This window comes from Lolium rigidum, chromosome 6, assembly GCF_022539505.1.
Source record: "Lolium rigidum isolate FL_2022 chromosome 6, APGP_CSIRO_Lrig_0.1, whole genome shotgun sequence".
NCBI lineage: Eukaryota > Viridiplantae > Streptophyta > Magnoliopsida > Poales > Poaceae > Lolium > Lolium rigidum.
In genome coordinates, this window is record NC_061513.1 from 10,645,923 (window position 1) to 10,662,655 (window position 16,733).

Sequence of the window (16,733 nt, forward strand, 5' to 3'; positions counted from 1 at the left end):
CGGCATGCCCGGAGCGTCTCCTGTGGATCAGGGACAGGCTCGGGGCGCCGAAAACCGTATTGGACCGCGCCGGATAGATAGAGTATTTGGGGGGCGCGACGGGAAACGAAAAAATATCCGGCACGCTCCAAATACCTTTGGGGTCACTTTGGGGGACACGGCTAGAGATGCTCAGAGACCTGCCATTTTTGCGAAATAAATCAGCAACAAGATTGTTAGTTCGAAGCATGTCACTGCAAATGCATAGACTACAAATGTACAATAGGAAGAGACTTTTTCCTTGTTGATTTAACGTGGATATGTTATTCTCAGTCTTTCCCAGAGAAAATTGATCTGATTTTACATCTGACATAAGCAAATCATCACATAAAGCAAGAATGCAGTCAGCACCTACAACAAAGAACCGGAGAGAGATTCCCTGGATTTTCGCAGGAGGATGCATGCACTGACCGGGGAGAAAGAATATTTCGTCACCGGAGCCGTCAATGGAGGTCCTCAACGGAGCTGAAAAATTCGTCATTAGCCATCGTGGTCTCTGTTAGGTCGGCAAGTCGCAGCACACGGCGGCGGGCACGTTCGCGCGGCAGCCGGCGGGTGTAGGTTGGCGGCCTGGCATGCAGGATTGTGGCGGCCGGCGGCGTGCGGGAGACTCGCGCGGCCTGCAGGCTTATGTAGCGGAATAGAAGGCGCAACCGTGCTCCTAATGGCCATGGATGGCGCATGCTGCAAAGAGCTCGAATGTCGTCGTGGGCTGGGAGGCGGAGAGAAGCTTCGCTGGACGCAGTCGGCGGTTAGGAGCTCGGGGCGTGTGGCTGACTGCTGGTGGAGAGCTCCATGCCCGCGGTGTCGAACGGCCAATTGCGAGACGAGGACGTCTTGACAAAGCCAAACGTTGGACTCCAGAAATCTAGGAAGAGATAAGCTAATTCCACGTAATAGTAGATGGAAATAAGCTAATTTCGTTGGCCATCTATTGAGATCAGATAAGATTTGTTAGCATACTTTTAGGACGTGGGGGTATAATTGTCCATCCTGAAAATGTGACACCAGACATTCACCAGTTTGCTCTTAATAGTAGAGATAAAAAATTCTGTAAATCAATGGTTGCAGGTCTGCACAATGCATATTATCTATAGAAGTTAAAATAGTTGAAAATTAAAACTGACATGGGACGCTGAATTGTCTCATAAATAGTACTTCTAGGCACCTCTTCATTTGACATGTCGGATTTCCCCAGTTAAAGAAAAAAAAATTGAGTCGAAGATATTGTTACTCTACAGTACACATGCTAACTGGTCTGAAGAGTTAAGATGAATAATCATTTGTTGTGTTCAAAGTCTGATTGTTAAATGAAACGCTAAGAATGTTTTCTGGATTTCTTCCATTTGCATGATCACGTTGCATACTTTAAATCCATTCTTATGCTTATCCGGTTATCCCTTCACCAAATAGCCTGGTTTCTGTTTTTTAGTTTGGCAATAGCCTGGTTACGAAGATCTGGTTCTTCCCAGATCGTTTCAAAAAAAATTGAGAGCTTACTAGTTGGATAAAAAAAGAACATACATTTCAATAAAAAGCACATACAAAGTTTAAACAAGCAAATAATATACTATTGAATAAAAAGAGAATAATAAGTCTTTTTTTTAACTGAAACAACTTTGTTCCATCAATCAATCGGCTCAACAGCTGACCACCTCGACATTAACAAAGTTTGGTAGTAATTTAGGCCATGAGCACCTGCCATCACTATAAGATGAGCATAATAAGTCTCAGTAAAAAAGAAGCAACCCGAAAAACATGTTCTGAACCCGAGCTTATATGCTCCTTGTTCAGTAAAAAGTCAAATTAAATGCCAAATAAAATTTATAAATCTGAAATTTTTGTACAATGAACATGAATAAGTTCTCTAACTGCAACCCAAAAATCTCCAAGAAAATACATATGCAGTGCTCTATGCAAAAAAAGAAGATAAAGTTGTTGTTTGGAACATCTAGATTTGGTGCTTACATCACTCTAATTTGTCTTTTTTGTACAAACCACTACAAATGTATTTTCTTGGAGAGATTTTATGTGTGTAGTTAGAACACATGTCCATTGTACAAAATGTTAGTTTTTTTGAATTTATTTGCTATTTTTTCGATTTTTTATCCAACCAGAAGCATATGAGCCCGGTTTTAGAAATGCATTTCCCCATATAATAACGAAACTTAATAAATAATAAAGCCTTTTCTCGCGGCTCCTAGTAGAGTAGTTCGAGACCGTTATGTGCCGGTGGTGGCTTGAAGAAGAATGGCTAGGCTCCTGAAGTTCCTTCTCGCATGCTCGTGTCGAGTCGAGAAGAACCTAGGGAGCTCTCACAACGGATCAAAAGAAGTATGTGTGGCAGACAATTGATGTTTTGCAGCATTGTTCTAAACTCTTGGGCCGGTTACCTAGACTTTAGTATTGGCGGTGTTGTTTGAGCTTCGCGTCTCAGTTTCCTGGGTGAAACCCTTTATGTCTGACCTTAACTGGTTATGCCTGGCAATGGTGGCTCCCTAGTCATTTTCTTGTTGAAGACATTGTCTCGAGATTGGACCTTTCGAGGTGAAAACCAAGGATCTGACCATGCTGGTTAGAACGGACGACGATGGTGTTTGTGCGCGGTTACCCTCCTGGAGTCGTCTTTTTGGAGAAGCTTTTCCTGTAATCAAGGTGCCTTTACCACAGGTGGTACTATTGCTTTGTGAGTCTCGGTTTGCTTCAACGGGGAATTGTTTTCCTTTATCTTCTTTTCTATTTTTCGGCTGTGTGCATTCTTGATGGTTAGACTTTTTTTAGTCATTATGTTGTTGCAGAGTCCAAATATAATTCATACTCCCTCCGACTCATATTAATTGACTCTAATGAATGTATCTAGACATATTTTAGTTCTAGATACATCCATATTAGAGTCAATTAATATGAATCGGAGGGAGTATTATTTTAATACTGTATTAACATATTCTCTTTATTGAAAAAAATAAGCAGCTGGCATCACCTGACATCATCATAAGCAGAGCATAATAATAAGTCTCAGTATGAAAGAAGCATATAATAACAATTTTTTTTACAACTATATAATAACAAAACTTAATCAATAACTCCTCTACTGGAAGCCTTTTCCCGCCCTCCTAGTTTTGCATCTCCGTTCTCATTTTCAGCGCGAAACGAAACGCAGAAGCGGGCAACGAGAACGAAAATTCTCCGAGCTCTGATTGGCCCGTGAACCTCTCCCACGGATCGTGCCCTTCAGACGAATCTCCACCGTCCGCCGTTTCCAGATCCGACGGCATCCACGTCACATCACGCGGATCGAGCCCCCTGCGGTAGCCATAAAAAGCGTCCCCTCCCCGAATGTCCAGCTCACAACTCCCCACCACCAGCAGCCCGCACTCAAATCGGTCCCGCCGCCGCCACCGTCGCCGGAGTAGTTCATCTCGCCGGAGAAGCAACCAAGATGGCCGGGAGGAAGGGCGGCGACAGGAAGAAGGCGGTGACCCGGTCCGTCAAGGCCGGGCTGCAGTTCCCGGTCGGCCGCATCGGGCGCTTCCTCAAGAAGGGCCGCTACGCGCAGCGCGTCGGCTCCGGCGCCCCCGTCTACCTCGCCGCCGTCCTCGAGTACCTCGCCGCCGAGGTCCTGGAGCTCGCGGGCAACGCCGCCAAGGACAACAAGAAGTCCCGCATCGTGCCGCGCCACCTGCTGCTGGCCATCCGCAACGACCAGGAGCTCGGCAAGCTGCTCGCCGGGGTCACCATCGCCCACGGCGGCGTCCTCCCCAACATCCAGTCCGTGCTGCTCCCCAAGAAGGCCGCCGAGAAGGCCGAGAAGGCGGAGAAGTCGCCCAAGAAGAAGACCGCCGCCAAGACCCCCAAGAAGACCGCAGAGTAGACCGTGTTCTGCATAGAGGATGTCCTAGTTCAAGTGTCGTGGTTTCAGAGATGTGGGAATGTGTTTCGGGGTTAGAGAGTCCTGTGTATGTATTTGCTGGTTCACAAGACAACATCTGGTTGTCGTTGAGTTCTTGCTAATCGAAGATGAAAATTGGATCTCGTTACCCTTTCAAAAACTGTCAATTTCCCGTTTGCATTCCAAATATCGCGCTTATGTTTATCAGCGGGAAGTTGTTGGTATGTTCTAATCTGGGCGTGGTTGATTTGGGGATTATTATTTCTAGGGTTAGCGGGCGATGCTCAGTTAGGTGGGGCCCCCAGTTAGGTTAGCAAAGTGGCCGACCCATGCGCCGATTCCAGTCGGGAAGCTGCTGAATCGGAGCTCCGGTTTTTCCTCTTGTTCCAAATTGTTTGTCGGAGGTACGATCCTTTTGCCGTCTTTTCAATTTGTCCTTTGTTTGGGCACGATTCCCTTCTCTGTTTTAGATCTGGTGTGCTCCCACTTCAGATATGGTAGATTTGCGAGCAGACTTTGCTTGCTGATTGCCTCCTATTCTGACCGAATGTAAATGTTCGGAAGAATCTGTATGAATCGTTCCAGATTATGAGCATTCATACGGTTTCATGCCAGATCGTATTGAATCTTACTGCATTCCTGTCAGCTTGTTAGAAACATGGGTTTCATGCTACATTCTGAACCATCCTGCTCGCTCATTGCAAGCGCAGCACATTACTCTGCCAAAATTTGTGCAAATATTGCATCCAACTCTAACTGATTTTAAATGTTAGGAAGAATCTGTGGGAGTCATTCTGGTTTCACAGCAAACATCCATGTGGTTCATTCAAGGATGTTTTTGGTGCCTTGTTTATCTGTTTCACTGGAACTTCCGTTGCAGGTCTGTCATATGACACCAACGAAACCGCTCTCAAGGATGCCTTCTCTCAGCACGGTGAGATTATCGAAGGTAGGAGTAATCTATATGCCCGTTCTTTAATCTTTTTGATGGCCGTTCTGTGATTTTTGTTGATTAGGAACTGTCTTCCGACTGATGTGTGTGTGTCACAGTGAAAGTAATATGCCATCTTGCGACGGGGAAATCAAAAGGGTACGGCTTCGTCAAGTTCTCTTCGGAAACTGAAGCAGCCGCAGCCTTGGAGAAGATGAGTGATGAGGTAGACTGCTCTCTATACATCTGTTGTCACTTGTCAAGTTCCTGCAGGATAATATGCAGTGCCCACCGCAGTTTTCATCCTTTTGCTGGCACAGCTTTCCTACATGATACATTTTTGATTTTCAGGTGCTTGATGGTAGGAATATAAGAGTTGACTATACAAACCACAGATAATCTGCTACTACTGCTGTCGACATGAGTAAGATGTCTACTAGATGTCGTCTCTGCGATCCTAAATCGAGAGTGTTGAACAATTGGTCCCAGAGAAGATATCTGTCCATCCAGAAGTGTTTTATGCATGTTTACAGCAAGCCTGGATTACTGTAACTATTCAGAGTGCCACTGGCTCTATAAACTTGAGCTTTCTTTTGGCAAATTTATTTAGCAGGCACTAGTTAATTGAGCTTAATTTGGGTAGTTTTACCAATGAGAGTTGCATTTCTTCAAGCACACATGATTCACTAGAGATACACAAGGGAAAATTATATTATGAATCATCTCATATTTAACCCAGCAATCATGTAACCCAAGGAGGCTTTCTTTATTTGGCCTTCTGCCTTCAAGGAGCTGTAGGCCTGTAGCTCAATAATTTTCCCTTCTGCCTTATATTGTAATTTGTCCAATAGTTATAGTTAAAGTGCATACCTTCGTGGTAAACTGGACTATTGGAGTCACCAGTTAGTAGTTTCATGATGCTCCTGATGCCTTTCAGCAAAGCGTAGCTGGGCTGTAAAACCATTCATTCTAAAAAGAGGGGCAAAGGAACAGTACATAATAGACATTTCCACTAAGCACTGGCATGATAAAATCTGAAAACTAAGGCAAGTAACCACCTGTTTATGCCACATTTCGCAAATGGGTGGCTGCAGCAACCATTCTTTTTGAGGAACCAACAATTATGTACTTGGGGGGTCCTTCAGTATGCACCTTAATTTTCACCCAACAGTTATACTTTCCTCGACCGCACAACTTAGCTCGCTTGCTGCTACTGTTGCCTATGAACATTTCAGTGGCAGAGCTTGATTTGAGCGTGCCACCTATATAGAGAATGAACAGTATGAGTCACTAATATGCTTTACTAGTATCTGTTACTGCGAGCCTTCTCGTGTAATTGAGCTTGAATGGTTATGTGCATATTTACACAGCTGTTATGAACTGGTGTTTTCAGCTCACATTTTTATGATACCAATGGTCTTTTGATTCTCCTATACAGGTACAAGCTGCCAATGATAGATGCTGATGAAGATGATAATGTTGGAGATTTGGATATATTATGAATACCTGTCCATCAAGTAGTGTATTATGTATATGCTGCAACATGCATGTCATACTGCAATTATTTGGAGTGCCGCTGGCTCTGTGAATTAGAGCTTATTTTTGATAAATTAATTTAGCAGCCAGTGGTAAATTGAGCTTAATTTGGGCAGTTTTACCGACAGGAGAGTTCATTTCTTCAAGAATACATGTTTCAGTAGAGATTCACTAGGGGAAAAATATATTATGAATCTTTTTTTTTAACTTATTATGAATCGTTTCATATTTAACTGAACCAGCCAATCGCTAACACAAGGGAGCAGCAAAAAGATTTCTGTAAAACCTTTGACTGCAGGTAGTCACAATGCATAGTTAGAATAGCTGAAAATCAAAATGACATGGAATGCTTAATGCCCTCATAAGTAGTACTTCCAGGCAATTAAAGAAGACCACTCAATCTAAGATAGTAATGGTACCTTATGAACTCTTAGATTAGATGCATTTCTAGACATTCACTTTCTTTCTCAGAAAACATAAAAAAGTCTTAAGTCCAGTCAAATCAAATTGAATATCTTTATTTTCATGAAAAAATTGAGTCTATCAGACACATTTAGGATATGCCTCTACTATAAATCACTTAATCATATTTTTTTCTTACTTTTTTTGTGCCACTCTCCGACACACATGCTAACTGGTCAGAAGTGTTGACATTTTTTGACTGTAAGAACTGCTGAGATGAGTATGGTCTTTCTTCGATATCATTTCTTGTGTTCAATCTGATTGTTAAATGAAGCGTTAAGCATGTACTCCGGATTTCTTGCATTTGCATGATCACAGTACATAGTTAAGTCCAGTCTTATACTTATCGCTTCACCAATAGAGTAGTTTTCAGCGTTTTTAGCTTGGCAATGGCTGTAGCACCTGATTGACGATAACTGAACAAAACAGAAGAACCTTTGATTGGTCAGCTAAAATGTATCCACTACAACGCAGAGTTGTTATGCTAGATTTTTTTTTTAGATTCTCAGGGAGACATCCTCCCCGGTTCCATTCATATAGCATAAACGAAACCAGTGTTCACCCAAACAGAAAACAGACTTACACCCACGCTTCCAAAAGCCACTGCTTTTGAATCCAAAACGAACCACAAGTTTAAACCTACTCATCACCACCCCCCAGGGCAAACTGAACCAGCTGCAGCCCAGCGCCAGCAAAAGCACGCCAAGAACTAAAGTTTTCATCAGCTAAAACCCCCAAACCACCACCTCTACGGAACAAAAGCAACATGTAGGATCTATCCCTATTACACACCAGCCTGCTGGAACTGAGGCATCTTACAACACGACATGCACCGAGGCATCCTCCTCTGGATGTTCCTTCAGGTATGCCAGCGAAGCCCTCCCTCCATGAGCAAGCTTGGAGGCAGGAGCCCAGGAGGAGATCCACTCGAAGTTGGTACACTTCAGCTCGGTGCCAGTTCCAGCGGTGCTTTGATCTTGCTCGACAGGAGCTCCATGAAGGAGTCCACTTCCCTCCACGACTGATCCTTGAAAGGAACTTTCCAATTTCTCAGATAGGAAAGAATCACTCTCCACACCTGCTTCAAATCCAACCAAGTAAGTATGTTGAAAACTAAACTATTCCTAGAATTCCAAATCCCCCACAAAATAGCAGGAGAGATGAAATTGAATTGTAAGAACTTTTTATTACAGAGCCATCTACTAGCTATATCTAAGTTACTTTTCTACCTTATGTTTAAACACACTATCAACCAAAGCCCACACTTGCCTAGCAACTATGCAATCAAAAAAGAGGTGATGTACACTCTCAAACTCTTTGCGGAAGGAACATTCCATTGTTATGCTAGATTGTGAACCTTTCCCCATGGATTTCCCTGTCACATGATGGTTAAGGCTGTTGACACCCTAGTATTTGTTCCACTTACTTGAGTTGCAGGTCTGTATACTCCTGCTGTTCAGTTTGTGTTTTCAGTCTGTTTTATAATTGGAACCAAACCTCTTTTCTGTAATTTGCGAACCTACCTAGGAAGATGAATTTCATGCTAGATTGTGAACATTGATGTAGTTTAAGATTTCCTGATGCCCTGCTATTTGTGCCATGGCACCAATGAATGAAATTGCCCTGCTGAAAGTTGAGTTGCAGGTCTGTCCTATGACACCAATGAAATTGCCCTCAAGGATGCATTCTGTCAGCACGACAATGTTATAGAAGGTACTGACCCATCCGTTCTGAATATTTCCGGTGGTCGATCATAGTCCTTTTAACCAATGGTTGTGTGTGACAATGAAAGTTATATGCCATCACGTGACAGGGAAATCCATGGGATAAGATTTAGTCAAGTCTCCTCGGAAGTTGAAGCTGCTGCAGCATTGGAGAAGATGAGCCATGAGGTAATAGTGTGCTTCATACATCTCAACATGTCACAAAAAGCAAGTTCCTGCATGATATAATAATGCAGCACGCGACACAGTTTTTATCCTTCTGCTAACACGTTTTTTCTGCATGATAATTGTTCCAGGTGCTTGCTGCTGCTGATGATGATGACATGAGTAAGCTGGTTATTCAATATCGTTTCTTGTGTTTAGAATCTGTGATATTAAATCATGTATGTATTATGTATGTTTAACCTGTGATGTTTAAACATTCATGCCCTGATCTTAGAACTTGAATATGGTATGAAGTTCCTGGAAAATATCTTCAGAAAATGTCGCCTATTGTATCTATTCAGAGTGCATCTGGCTTTGTAAATCTGAGCTTATTTTTGACAAATTAATTAAGCCGGCAGTAGTAAATTTGAGCTTAGTTTGGGCTGTAGCTCAGCTAGTATAGGATTTATAATTTATATATGAGCTGTAGCTCGGCTAGTATAGGAGTAACACAGAGCAGGAACCTGAATGTATATCCTTATAATGTAATTTGTCCGATTTTTCATTGACACCATCAAGTAAGTGTAAGGCACCGTATCAGTATTCGCCAGGCAGCATTCTACCTGCTGAAGCCCTCTACATGTAAGTAGCATAAAGACTCCTGTAAAATAATGATTTCCTGTCTAAAAAATGTATATTACTTGAAGTCAGAACTGTTCAAAATCAAACTGGCATGGAATGCTGAATGGCCTCATAAGTGGTACTTTTAGCAGGAAGTCAGAGTCCTCCTTGTTCTTCATCCTTATTGTCTGATATCCCCAATTAAGGAAAAGCATTGAATCTAAGATAGTGTCACTCTCCAGTACACATGCTAACTGGTCAGAGCTGTTGAGATGAGCATCGTCTTTCTCCGATATCATTTCTTGCATTCAGAGATTGTTAATGAAGCGTAAGCACGTATTCTGGATTTATTGCATTTTCATGACCACAATACATACTCCAAGTACAATCTTATACTTATTGCTTCAGCAAATAGCCTGATTTTTTTTAGCTTGGCAATGCCTGCAGCATCCCGATTGTCGATAACTGAAAAAACCAGAGGACACATGATTGCTCAGCTAATTTTCTTCCATTACGGCATGAGATTATTAGCAAAGTTTTTTTTAATTATAGGTCAATGTTAGTTCTGGGTCGGGAACGTTTTGTTTTGACCTGGTTTGGGAACAAATTGATGCCCTGATCTTAAAACCTTCAGTATGACACCAAGTCCCTTTTTTAAACGGCTATCCACCCACAAGTGAATTGTATGCTGCAGCAAAGTGTGTCATACATAGCTATTTGATTATTCAGATTGATAACGAGTCTATGAATTAGAGTTTATTTTTGACAAATATATCTAAGCAGTGCCCATCAACGAATTATGTATGCTACAGCAAGCAGAAATTTTACGTATGGAGGCTGATTGGCACTCACCAATACACATGCTTACTGGTCAAAGCTCTGAAATTAACTACTGGTGGCTAGAGTTACTACTTACTAGGTGTGTCTATATGAAATTGCAGATCATACCTCTTATTTCCTATAAATCTTGTAATCTATAAACCAGTCCAAATCTCAAAGTTGTCGGAAAAAATGTACATCAGGGTAACTGGTCAGTTAAATACTTAGACATGGGCAACGGAAACCTTCAGACTCTGCATGAATGCTATTAAGCAGAAGACACTGACAGCAGTATACAGTCCTCGACCGATTTCAGCCAAGTGACGGGGACGAGCTCCTTGCAAACAATCCTTCAATGCAATCACACTGTATAACCAGAGCATACCAAGTCTCTATTCTCTTCACTCTGAATAAACTGCAAGAAGACAGACACCTGACACCCTGAGTAGGAACCATACTCGATGCATCATAAGGCATGAAAACTTTGCCTAGAGGATCCTGCGCTCCATCTGTCACGCAACATTGTTGCAAAAAGGCAACTGTTTCACACACGGGTTACATGGGATTCAAATGAATTTGCTTATGGCAGACACTAGATAAGCTTGATTCTCTAACGGGCTCTGGGTTACATGGGATTGAAATGAACTTGCTTATGGCAGACACTAGCTAAGTGGAAGTAACTGTTAAATGTACTTGAGTAGAGCTCGCGTATGGGGGAAGTCATCAGACAAGGCAAGGCGCTAAGAATAAATCCACAGTTGTGTGGATAGACAACTGACGACACGGTTCGCCTACCTCTCAAGCTAGGTTCGGCAATAGCCTTCATTGGTAAGCTGGAGTCCCAAGTTAGTAGTTTCATGATGCTTCTGTAGTTCCATCAACTTTCAGTAGAGAAGCTAATTAAGTATTCATTCTAAAAAGAGGAAGGAGCAGTCAATAACAGATACTTCCACTTAGCTTACATGATATAATTTGAAAACTGAGAAATATACAGTACAGGATATCCACTTTTTATGCTAAATTTTGCAGATGGTTGGCTCAACAATTACTTGGTAGGCGGCGTCTTTCAGGATGCACCATATTTTTCTTCTCAACATGTCATGCTTGCCTTGATCTCACATGACTTGATTGGCTCTGCTGCTATTGGTCTTTCTTGAATGGTCTCACTGAAGATAAATAAGGAATTGTCTAGCTCCTGCTGTTGAAAAAAAAGGAACTTTCGAGCTCGGTGCTACCGGCCCAATAGCCCCCACGGCCCAATAGCCAAATCAAGGCCCTAATAATAAACCCTAGTGCGAAGCCTTCTCTCTCCCTCGGCTCCAGACAGAACGACCACCACCGCTCCTCGCCGCCGCCGCCGCCGCCGACGACGATGTGGCGCTCGAGAGCTCGTGATCTCCTCCACCTCCACTCGCCCATCCCTTGTTCTTCGTCAAATCCACTTCGAACCTTGGCCCAGGCCTCACCCCAACCCTTACGCCTCCTCCCCCGTTTCCTCTCCTCCTCTTCCTCGCCGGCCCCGGATGCCGTGCCCTCCTCGTCCTCGCCGCCGCCTGCCTTCACCGGAAACCTCAAGGTGAGATCACCCCTCTCTCTCTCCGTCGTGGTAATAATAGCACCAAAGGGGGAGGTTCACGGAAGCCACGCGATCCGCATTTCGCCCCCGCGCTCAAGCCTGGCGAGTCCTAGCTCGACGGCGGCGGTGATCCCCATTTTGCAGACGGGTAGGCTGAGCCGCCTACTTGGTAGATTCCGCTAGCTGGCTTTGGATCGTTTGGGCTGTAAAATAATTGCTGATTTCTTTCTCTGGAATAGTACTGAATTATTGCTGATTGTCTTGGTTGATTGTGCATACTGTTATGTTGGTTCAGTAGGTGCAGGTACGAACAACATAGGTGCATTACCACCTCCTAGCTTCGTACCATTGCATTCTCGGTTTGTAAAATCCTAGATTCGTGCGAATCAATTATGATCCGTGGCACACTGAGGGTGAAATGGGGCATTGGCGACAACAGTTTGATTTCCGAATATTGACTTGCCTTTGCTACATTTTTTTTTGCTGTGATTACTGTTACCTACTAGTGTACTCAATCCACCACTGATTGATTAGTGAATGCGCATAACATATTTAGTAACATGACTTTTATGCTTGCTGTTAGTGCACTCGCACCTGACACCACCACTGAATCTGCAGAAAATTTTCTGTAACACCATTTTTGTTATTGCTGGTAGCGCACTCACTGTGCCACTGGATCTTAGTAAAATGATAATGGAACAGTTCAAAAAATGAAGTTGTTATTCCTGATTATTATGTTTCTATAACTAGCTGTTTGTGTAATTTTTGACTAGGTGTCTGTTTTCCATGACCATATTGATCGTGTGGAAGAACCTGTATCTATTTGATTCTTCCCGAAAAAGGAAAGAAACCTGTATCTATTTGTAATTTGGATTTACATAAATGTAATTTATAAACCCACGGTACCAATGTTTGGATTAGTTTGGCAGTCTAGCTCTTTGACGCTGACACTTATTTCTTTTTTGTACTGTACAGAAAGCGCTCGCTGGTTTGAGAAGAATTGATTTAGACGGGCTGCGATGGCGTGTGTTTGACGCAAAGGGCCAGGTCAGGATTCTTTTGCTTGTTCACCTGTGAGGATCTGTACTCTTAGTAAATGGTTATGCATAAGCTACTTTGCGTATGTGCCAGGTGCTTGGACGGTTGGCATCCCAAATAGCCACTGTGCTTCAGGGAAAGGACAAGCCAACCTACGCACCTCATGTGGAAAATGGAGACATGTGCATTGTAGTCAATGCAAAAGATATCAGTGTTACAGGAAGGAAGATGACTGATAAAATTTACTACTGGCACACAGGGTTAGTAATTCTAGCGAATACTGCTGGAAACCTTGTATGGTATGACTGTTAATATTCTTCTGTTATGTGCATTTTTCCAATAGGTACATTGGGCATCTGAAGGAAAGAAGGCTCAAGGACCAGATGGCAAAAGACCCAACTGAAGTGATCCGCAAAGCTGTTATGCGCATGCTTCCCCGCAATCGGTTGCGTGATGTAAGTGAAACTTCATTTTCTGTTTGTTTCTAGGATTGGCCATAGTTTCATTCCTTTTCTGGTTGAAGACTTGATAGTAGCTTCATGTGTTACCTGCATGTTTTGTAATTTAGATTACTGTATGTATATTCGCGTTGAGGCTCGTAATAACAATGACCCTATATGGCTATATCTTTGGCACGGATAGTTACTCAGTAGCTTTGTCACTTAGTTAGGATCCTCCAAATGGTACCACTCGAAGTCATAGAGCAGCTTTTTGCAGATACGATTTTCCCAAAACCATCCCTTTCCACTTGTTTACAAAAAAAACCACCCCTTCTAATTGCATAGGATCTCCTGCAAACACAACCACTGCGTATCTTCCACACAAACCTGACAAGGGAACCATTGCCTCTGGTTCAGAAGATTGACTGAACACTTTGTCATTCACAAATTAGCTGGTGGTAGTGCTACTCTTCTGATTATTATTCCTCAAGTCGTGAGGTACCAGCCTATATAAGCAAAATCCAACAGAGAAGTTTAGTCATGTGTATCTTCCACACAAATCTGACAAGGGAACCATTGCCTCTGGTTCAGAACATTGACTGAACACTTCATTCACAAATTAGCTGGTGATAGTGCTAATCTTCTGATTATTTATTCCTAAGTCGTGAGGTACCAGCCTATATAAGAAAAATCCAACAGAGAAGTTTAGTCATATGTACTATGCAACTTATGTTTTTTTAAAGTTCTTGCTGCAAGTATTCCATACCATAATGTCCCATCCCCCTTTCTCTTTGTTTAGTACACATACACATGGCTGGTATTTCATGCACATTCTGATGCTGATAGGCTTGGTCTATCCTTGTTACATTTTTTTTTTTAATTTGTTCAGTAGCTTTATCACTTAGTTAGGATCCTCTGAATGGTACCACTCAAAGTCACAGAGCAGCTTTTGCGGATACGATTTTCCCAAAACCATCCTTTCCACTTGTTTACAGAAAAACCACCCCTCCTAATTGCATAGGATCTCCTGCAAACACAGCCACTTGTGTACCTTCCACACAAACCTGATAAGGGAACCATTGCCTCTGGTTCAGAAGATTGACTGAACCCTTTGTCATTCACAAATTTTGGCTGCTGGTATTGCTAATCTTCTGATTATTATTCCTCAAGTCGTGAGGTACCAGCCTATATAAGCAAAATCCAACAGAGAAGTTTAGTCATGTGTATCTTCCACATAAACCGGACAAGGGAACCATTGCCTCTGGTTCAGAAGATTGACTGAACACTTTGTCATTCACAAATTAGCTTGTGATAGTGCTAATCTTCTGATTATTATTCCAAAGTCGTGAGCTACCAGCCTATAGACTAGTATTTCATGCACATTCTGATGCTGATAGGCTTGGTCTATCCTTGTTACATGTTTTTTTTTTGAAATTGTTGTTTTGTACTATCTGAATGGTACTGCTCAGTAGCTTTGCCACTTTGTTAGGATCCTCGGAATGGTACTGCTAAAAGTCAACAGAGCAACCTTTGCAGATACAATTTCCCCAAACCTTCCCTTTACGCCTATTTACAAAAAGACCCGACCACTTGTAATTGCATAGGACCTCCTGCTAACACAACCACTGTGTATCTTCCACATGAACCTGACCGAACACTTTGTCATGTACCAGTTAGCTGGTGATAGTGCTAATATTATTGTTGTTATTGTTATTATTATTCCTTGAGTCACGAGGTGGCAGTCTATATAAGCAAAACCAACCAGAGAAGTTTGGTCATATGTACCATGCAACTTATGTTTTGTTCAACTTCTTGCTGCAAGTTTTCATACCATAAATATCCCATCCATCTTTTCTTTTGTTTAGTACACATGGCTAGTGTTTCATGCACAATTAATTGCTGAAAGGCCATGGTCTATGCTTGTTACATGTTTCTGAAATTTGCTGTTTCGTACTATCTGAGAAAGGAAGTTGATTTTCCCTTACCAACTCCAGTAGAATCAAGCACTTTGTTTGAAAGGCATATTCTTCCCCTTATTTTGCCTTTTCAAGCTTGCCATTTAACACCAGTTAATTTGTGACGGTATCCTTGGCTAACATCCAGTATTTTGATGATTCTCCAGTTTAGGGATCGCAAGCTGAGGATATTCGCTGAAGGCGAGCACCCGTTCCACGACAGGCCTATCGAGTCTTTCGTGATGCCGCCACGCAAAGTACGGGAGATGCGTCCCCGGGCACGACGTGCATTGGTGCGGGCGCAGAAGAAAGAGCAGGACAGAGACGCAAAGGCGCAAGGCAAAGCCGAGGCAGGAGCCAAGGCCAAGGTCGCCGCATAGGCACCTTCTGGTGTTTGTGCGTGTGTGGACTTGGGAGACGGATGATTTGCGTGCCTGTGAAACCTCATGCATTTCTGAACAATCTCTGTACCTTTCGTGCTGCTGTTGATGTAATCTTTGCTGCTGCACCTGATGGTGTTTTATGATGTCGACTGATTCCTGCGGCCACCCTGATGGCGGGCGCAATCACAAGCTCAAGCACAAATGAGAAGATAGATATATACATATCGGTGATATAATGTATGCAATTGTGCCCATCAGAGAGGATTTGATATTGTTGTCCGAGCTACTTTTCTGTAGAAATAAACGGTGGCTGTCTATGGTGATAGTTAGAATTTGATCCCAGTCCAAGCAGCTGACATACATATATTTCTGTTGTCTGTTGGTTGTTTTGTCCTTTTGAAGATGTATTAGCTGATTCGCTAAATCATTGCATCAAAGTTGTAGAACTGAGGCTTTGCTGGCTATAGATTGTATCAGCGTTTCTCCATTTGAAGTTTCAAATTTCAGACTAGCTCTGTTAACCGAGTAGGCTTTATTATACCTTATGGAGATTGTGCTTTTCTTGGCATGAGCTACGTGTTGTTAACGTCTCAGAAATAGCCAGCTTCATTCTGTCCATTGCACATCACTAATGTGCATGTACAAACGTGTAACCTTTTTCGCCTAAACCTTTTCTTCTTAATCTTGGGCATCGAAGATAGGGATGCAGAAAAGAAAGGTTCCATCCCCAATATCACTAAGCGATGATGATGCATTAGTGCTGTTGGTTGCGATGGCAGGCTTAATTAGCACCTACTAAAAAAGGAACGAATTACATATTAGTTAACTTATTACATGCGGCATATTCTGCCTACCATTCGATTCGATTGGTAGGCTTTATATGAGGAGATGAGATGTGATTGCTAAGCTAAGCATCTCGATCGCCGAAAACAAAAGAAAATAAAAAGAGAAAGGCAAGGTGGAACGTGGAAGGAATGGAAGATCCGATATGCCATGGTTGAGTCTGTAAGCGGTTGCCACGTGTTGCCAAGTCAATCGTATGTGGGCTAAAGTTCATCAAGATTCATTGAACATGCAACAAGTATTTAGGGTCGGAGGGAGTAATATCTTTCGAGTAGAAAAAAGGAATTCCATGGTAGGGCTTGCAATTAGTCTTACATTAGTGGCCCGTTGAAT

The 16,733-nt window shown here is 42.6% G+C and overlaps 3 protein-coding genes across 3 annotated transcripts; all 3 read left to right on the forward strand.

The window, feature by feature from the left end:
- The first annotated feature begins 3,457 nt into the window (after positions 1 to 3,457).
- LOC124665091 (histone H2A.1) lies at positions 3,458 to 3,976 on the forward strand. The gene has a single exon (XM_047202493.1). The coding sequence runs from the start codon at positions 3,479 to 3,481 to the stop codon at positions 3,908 to 3,910; it is 432 nt and encodes a 143-aa protein (XP_047058449.1). The 5' UTR covers positions 3,458 to 3,478; the 3' UTR covers positions 3,911 to 3,976.
- Positions 3,977 to 4,208: 232 nt separating this feature from the next.
- On the forward strand, positions 4,209 to 5,258 carry LOC124662159 (glycine-rich RNA-binding protein 2, mitochondrial-like). Its single transcript, XM_047200036.1, has 5 exons — positions 4,209 to 4,215; positions 4,273 to 4,332; positions 4,809 to 4,877; positions 4,979 to 5,085; positions 5,211 to 5,258. Exons 1-5 carry the CDS (start codon positions 4,209 to 4,211, stop codon positions 5,256 to 5,258), a joined length of 291 nt encoding a protein of 96 aa, XP_047055992.1.
- Positions 5,259 to 11,500: 6,242 nt separating this feature from the next.
- Positions 11,501 to 16,044, forward strand: LOC124664696 (50S ribosomal protein L13-like). Its single transcript, XM_047202156.1, has 5 exons — positions 11,501 to 11,741; positions 12,717 to 12,788; positions 12,873 to 13,039; positions 13,123 to 13,234; positions 15,342 to 16,044. Exons 1-5 carry the CDS (start codon positions 11,538 to 11,540, stop codon positions 15,552 to 15,554), a joined length of 768 nt encoding a protein of 255 aa, XP_047058112.1. The 5' UTR covers positions 11,501 to 11,537; the 3' UTR covers positions 15,555 to 16,044.
- Positions 16,045 to 16,733: the final 689 nt, after the last annotated feature.

Coding starts and splice junctions, on each gene's coding strand:
- LOC124665091 (XM_047202493.1), top strand. CDS start 3,479: ATGGCCGGGAGGAAGGGCGGCGACAGGAAGAAGGCGGTGACCCGGTCC.
- LOC124664696 (XM_047202156.1), top strand. CDS start 11,538: ATGTGGCGCTCGAGAGCTCGTGATCTCCTCCACCTCCACTCGCCCATC. Junction 12,789..12,872: donor TGTTTGACGCAAAGGGCCAG/GTCAGGATTCTT, acceptor CGTATGTGCCAG/GTGCTTGGACGGTTGGCATC. Junction 13,040..13,122: donor ATTTACTACTGGCACACAGG/GTTAGTAATTCT, acceptor TTTTTCCAATAG/GTACATTGGGCATCTGAAGG.
- LOC124662159 (XM_047200036.1), top strand. Junction 4,878..4,978: donor GCACGGTGAGATTATCGAAG/GTAGGAGTAATC, acceptor TGTGTGTCACAG/TGAAAGTAATATGCCATCTT. Junction 5,086..5,210: donor TGGAGAAGATGAGTGATGAG/GTAGACTGCTCT, acceptor TTTGATTTTCAG/GTGCTTGATGGTAGGAATAT.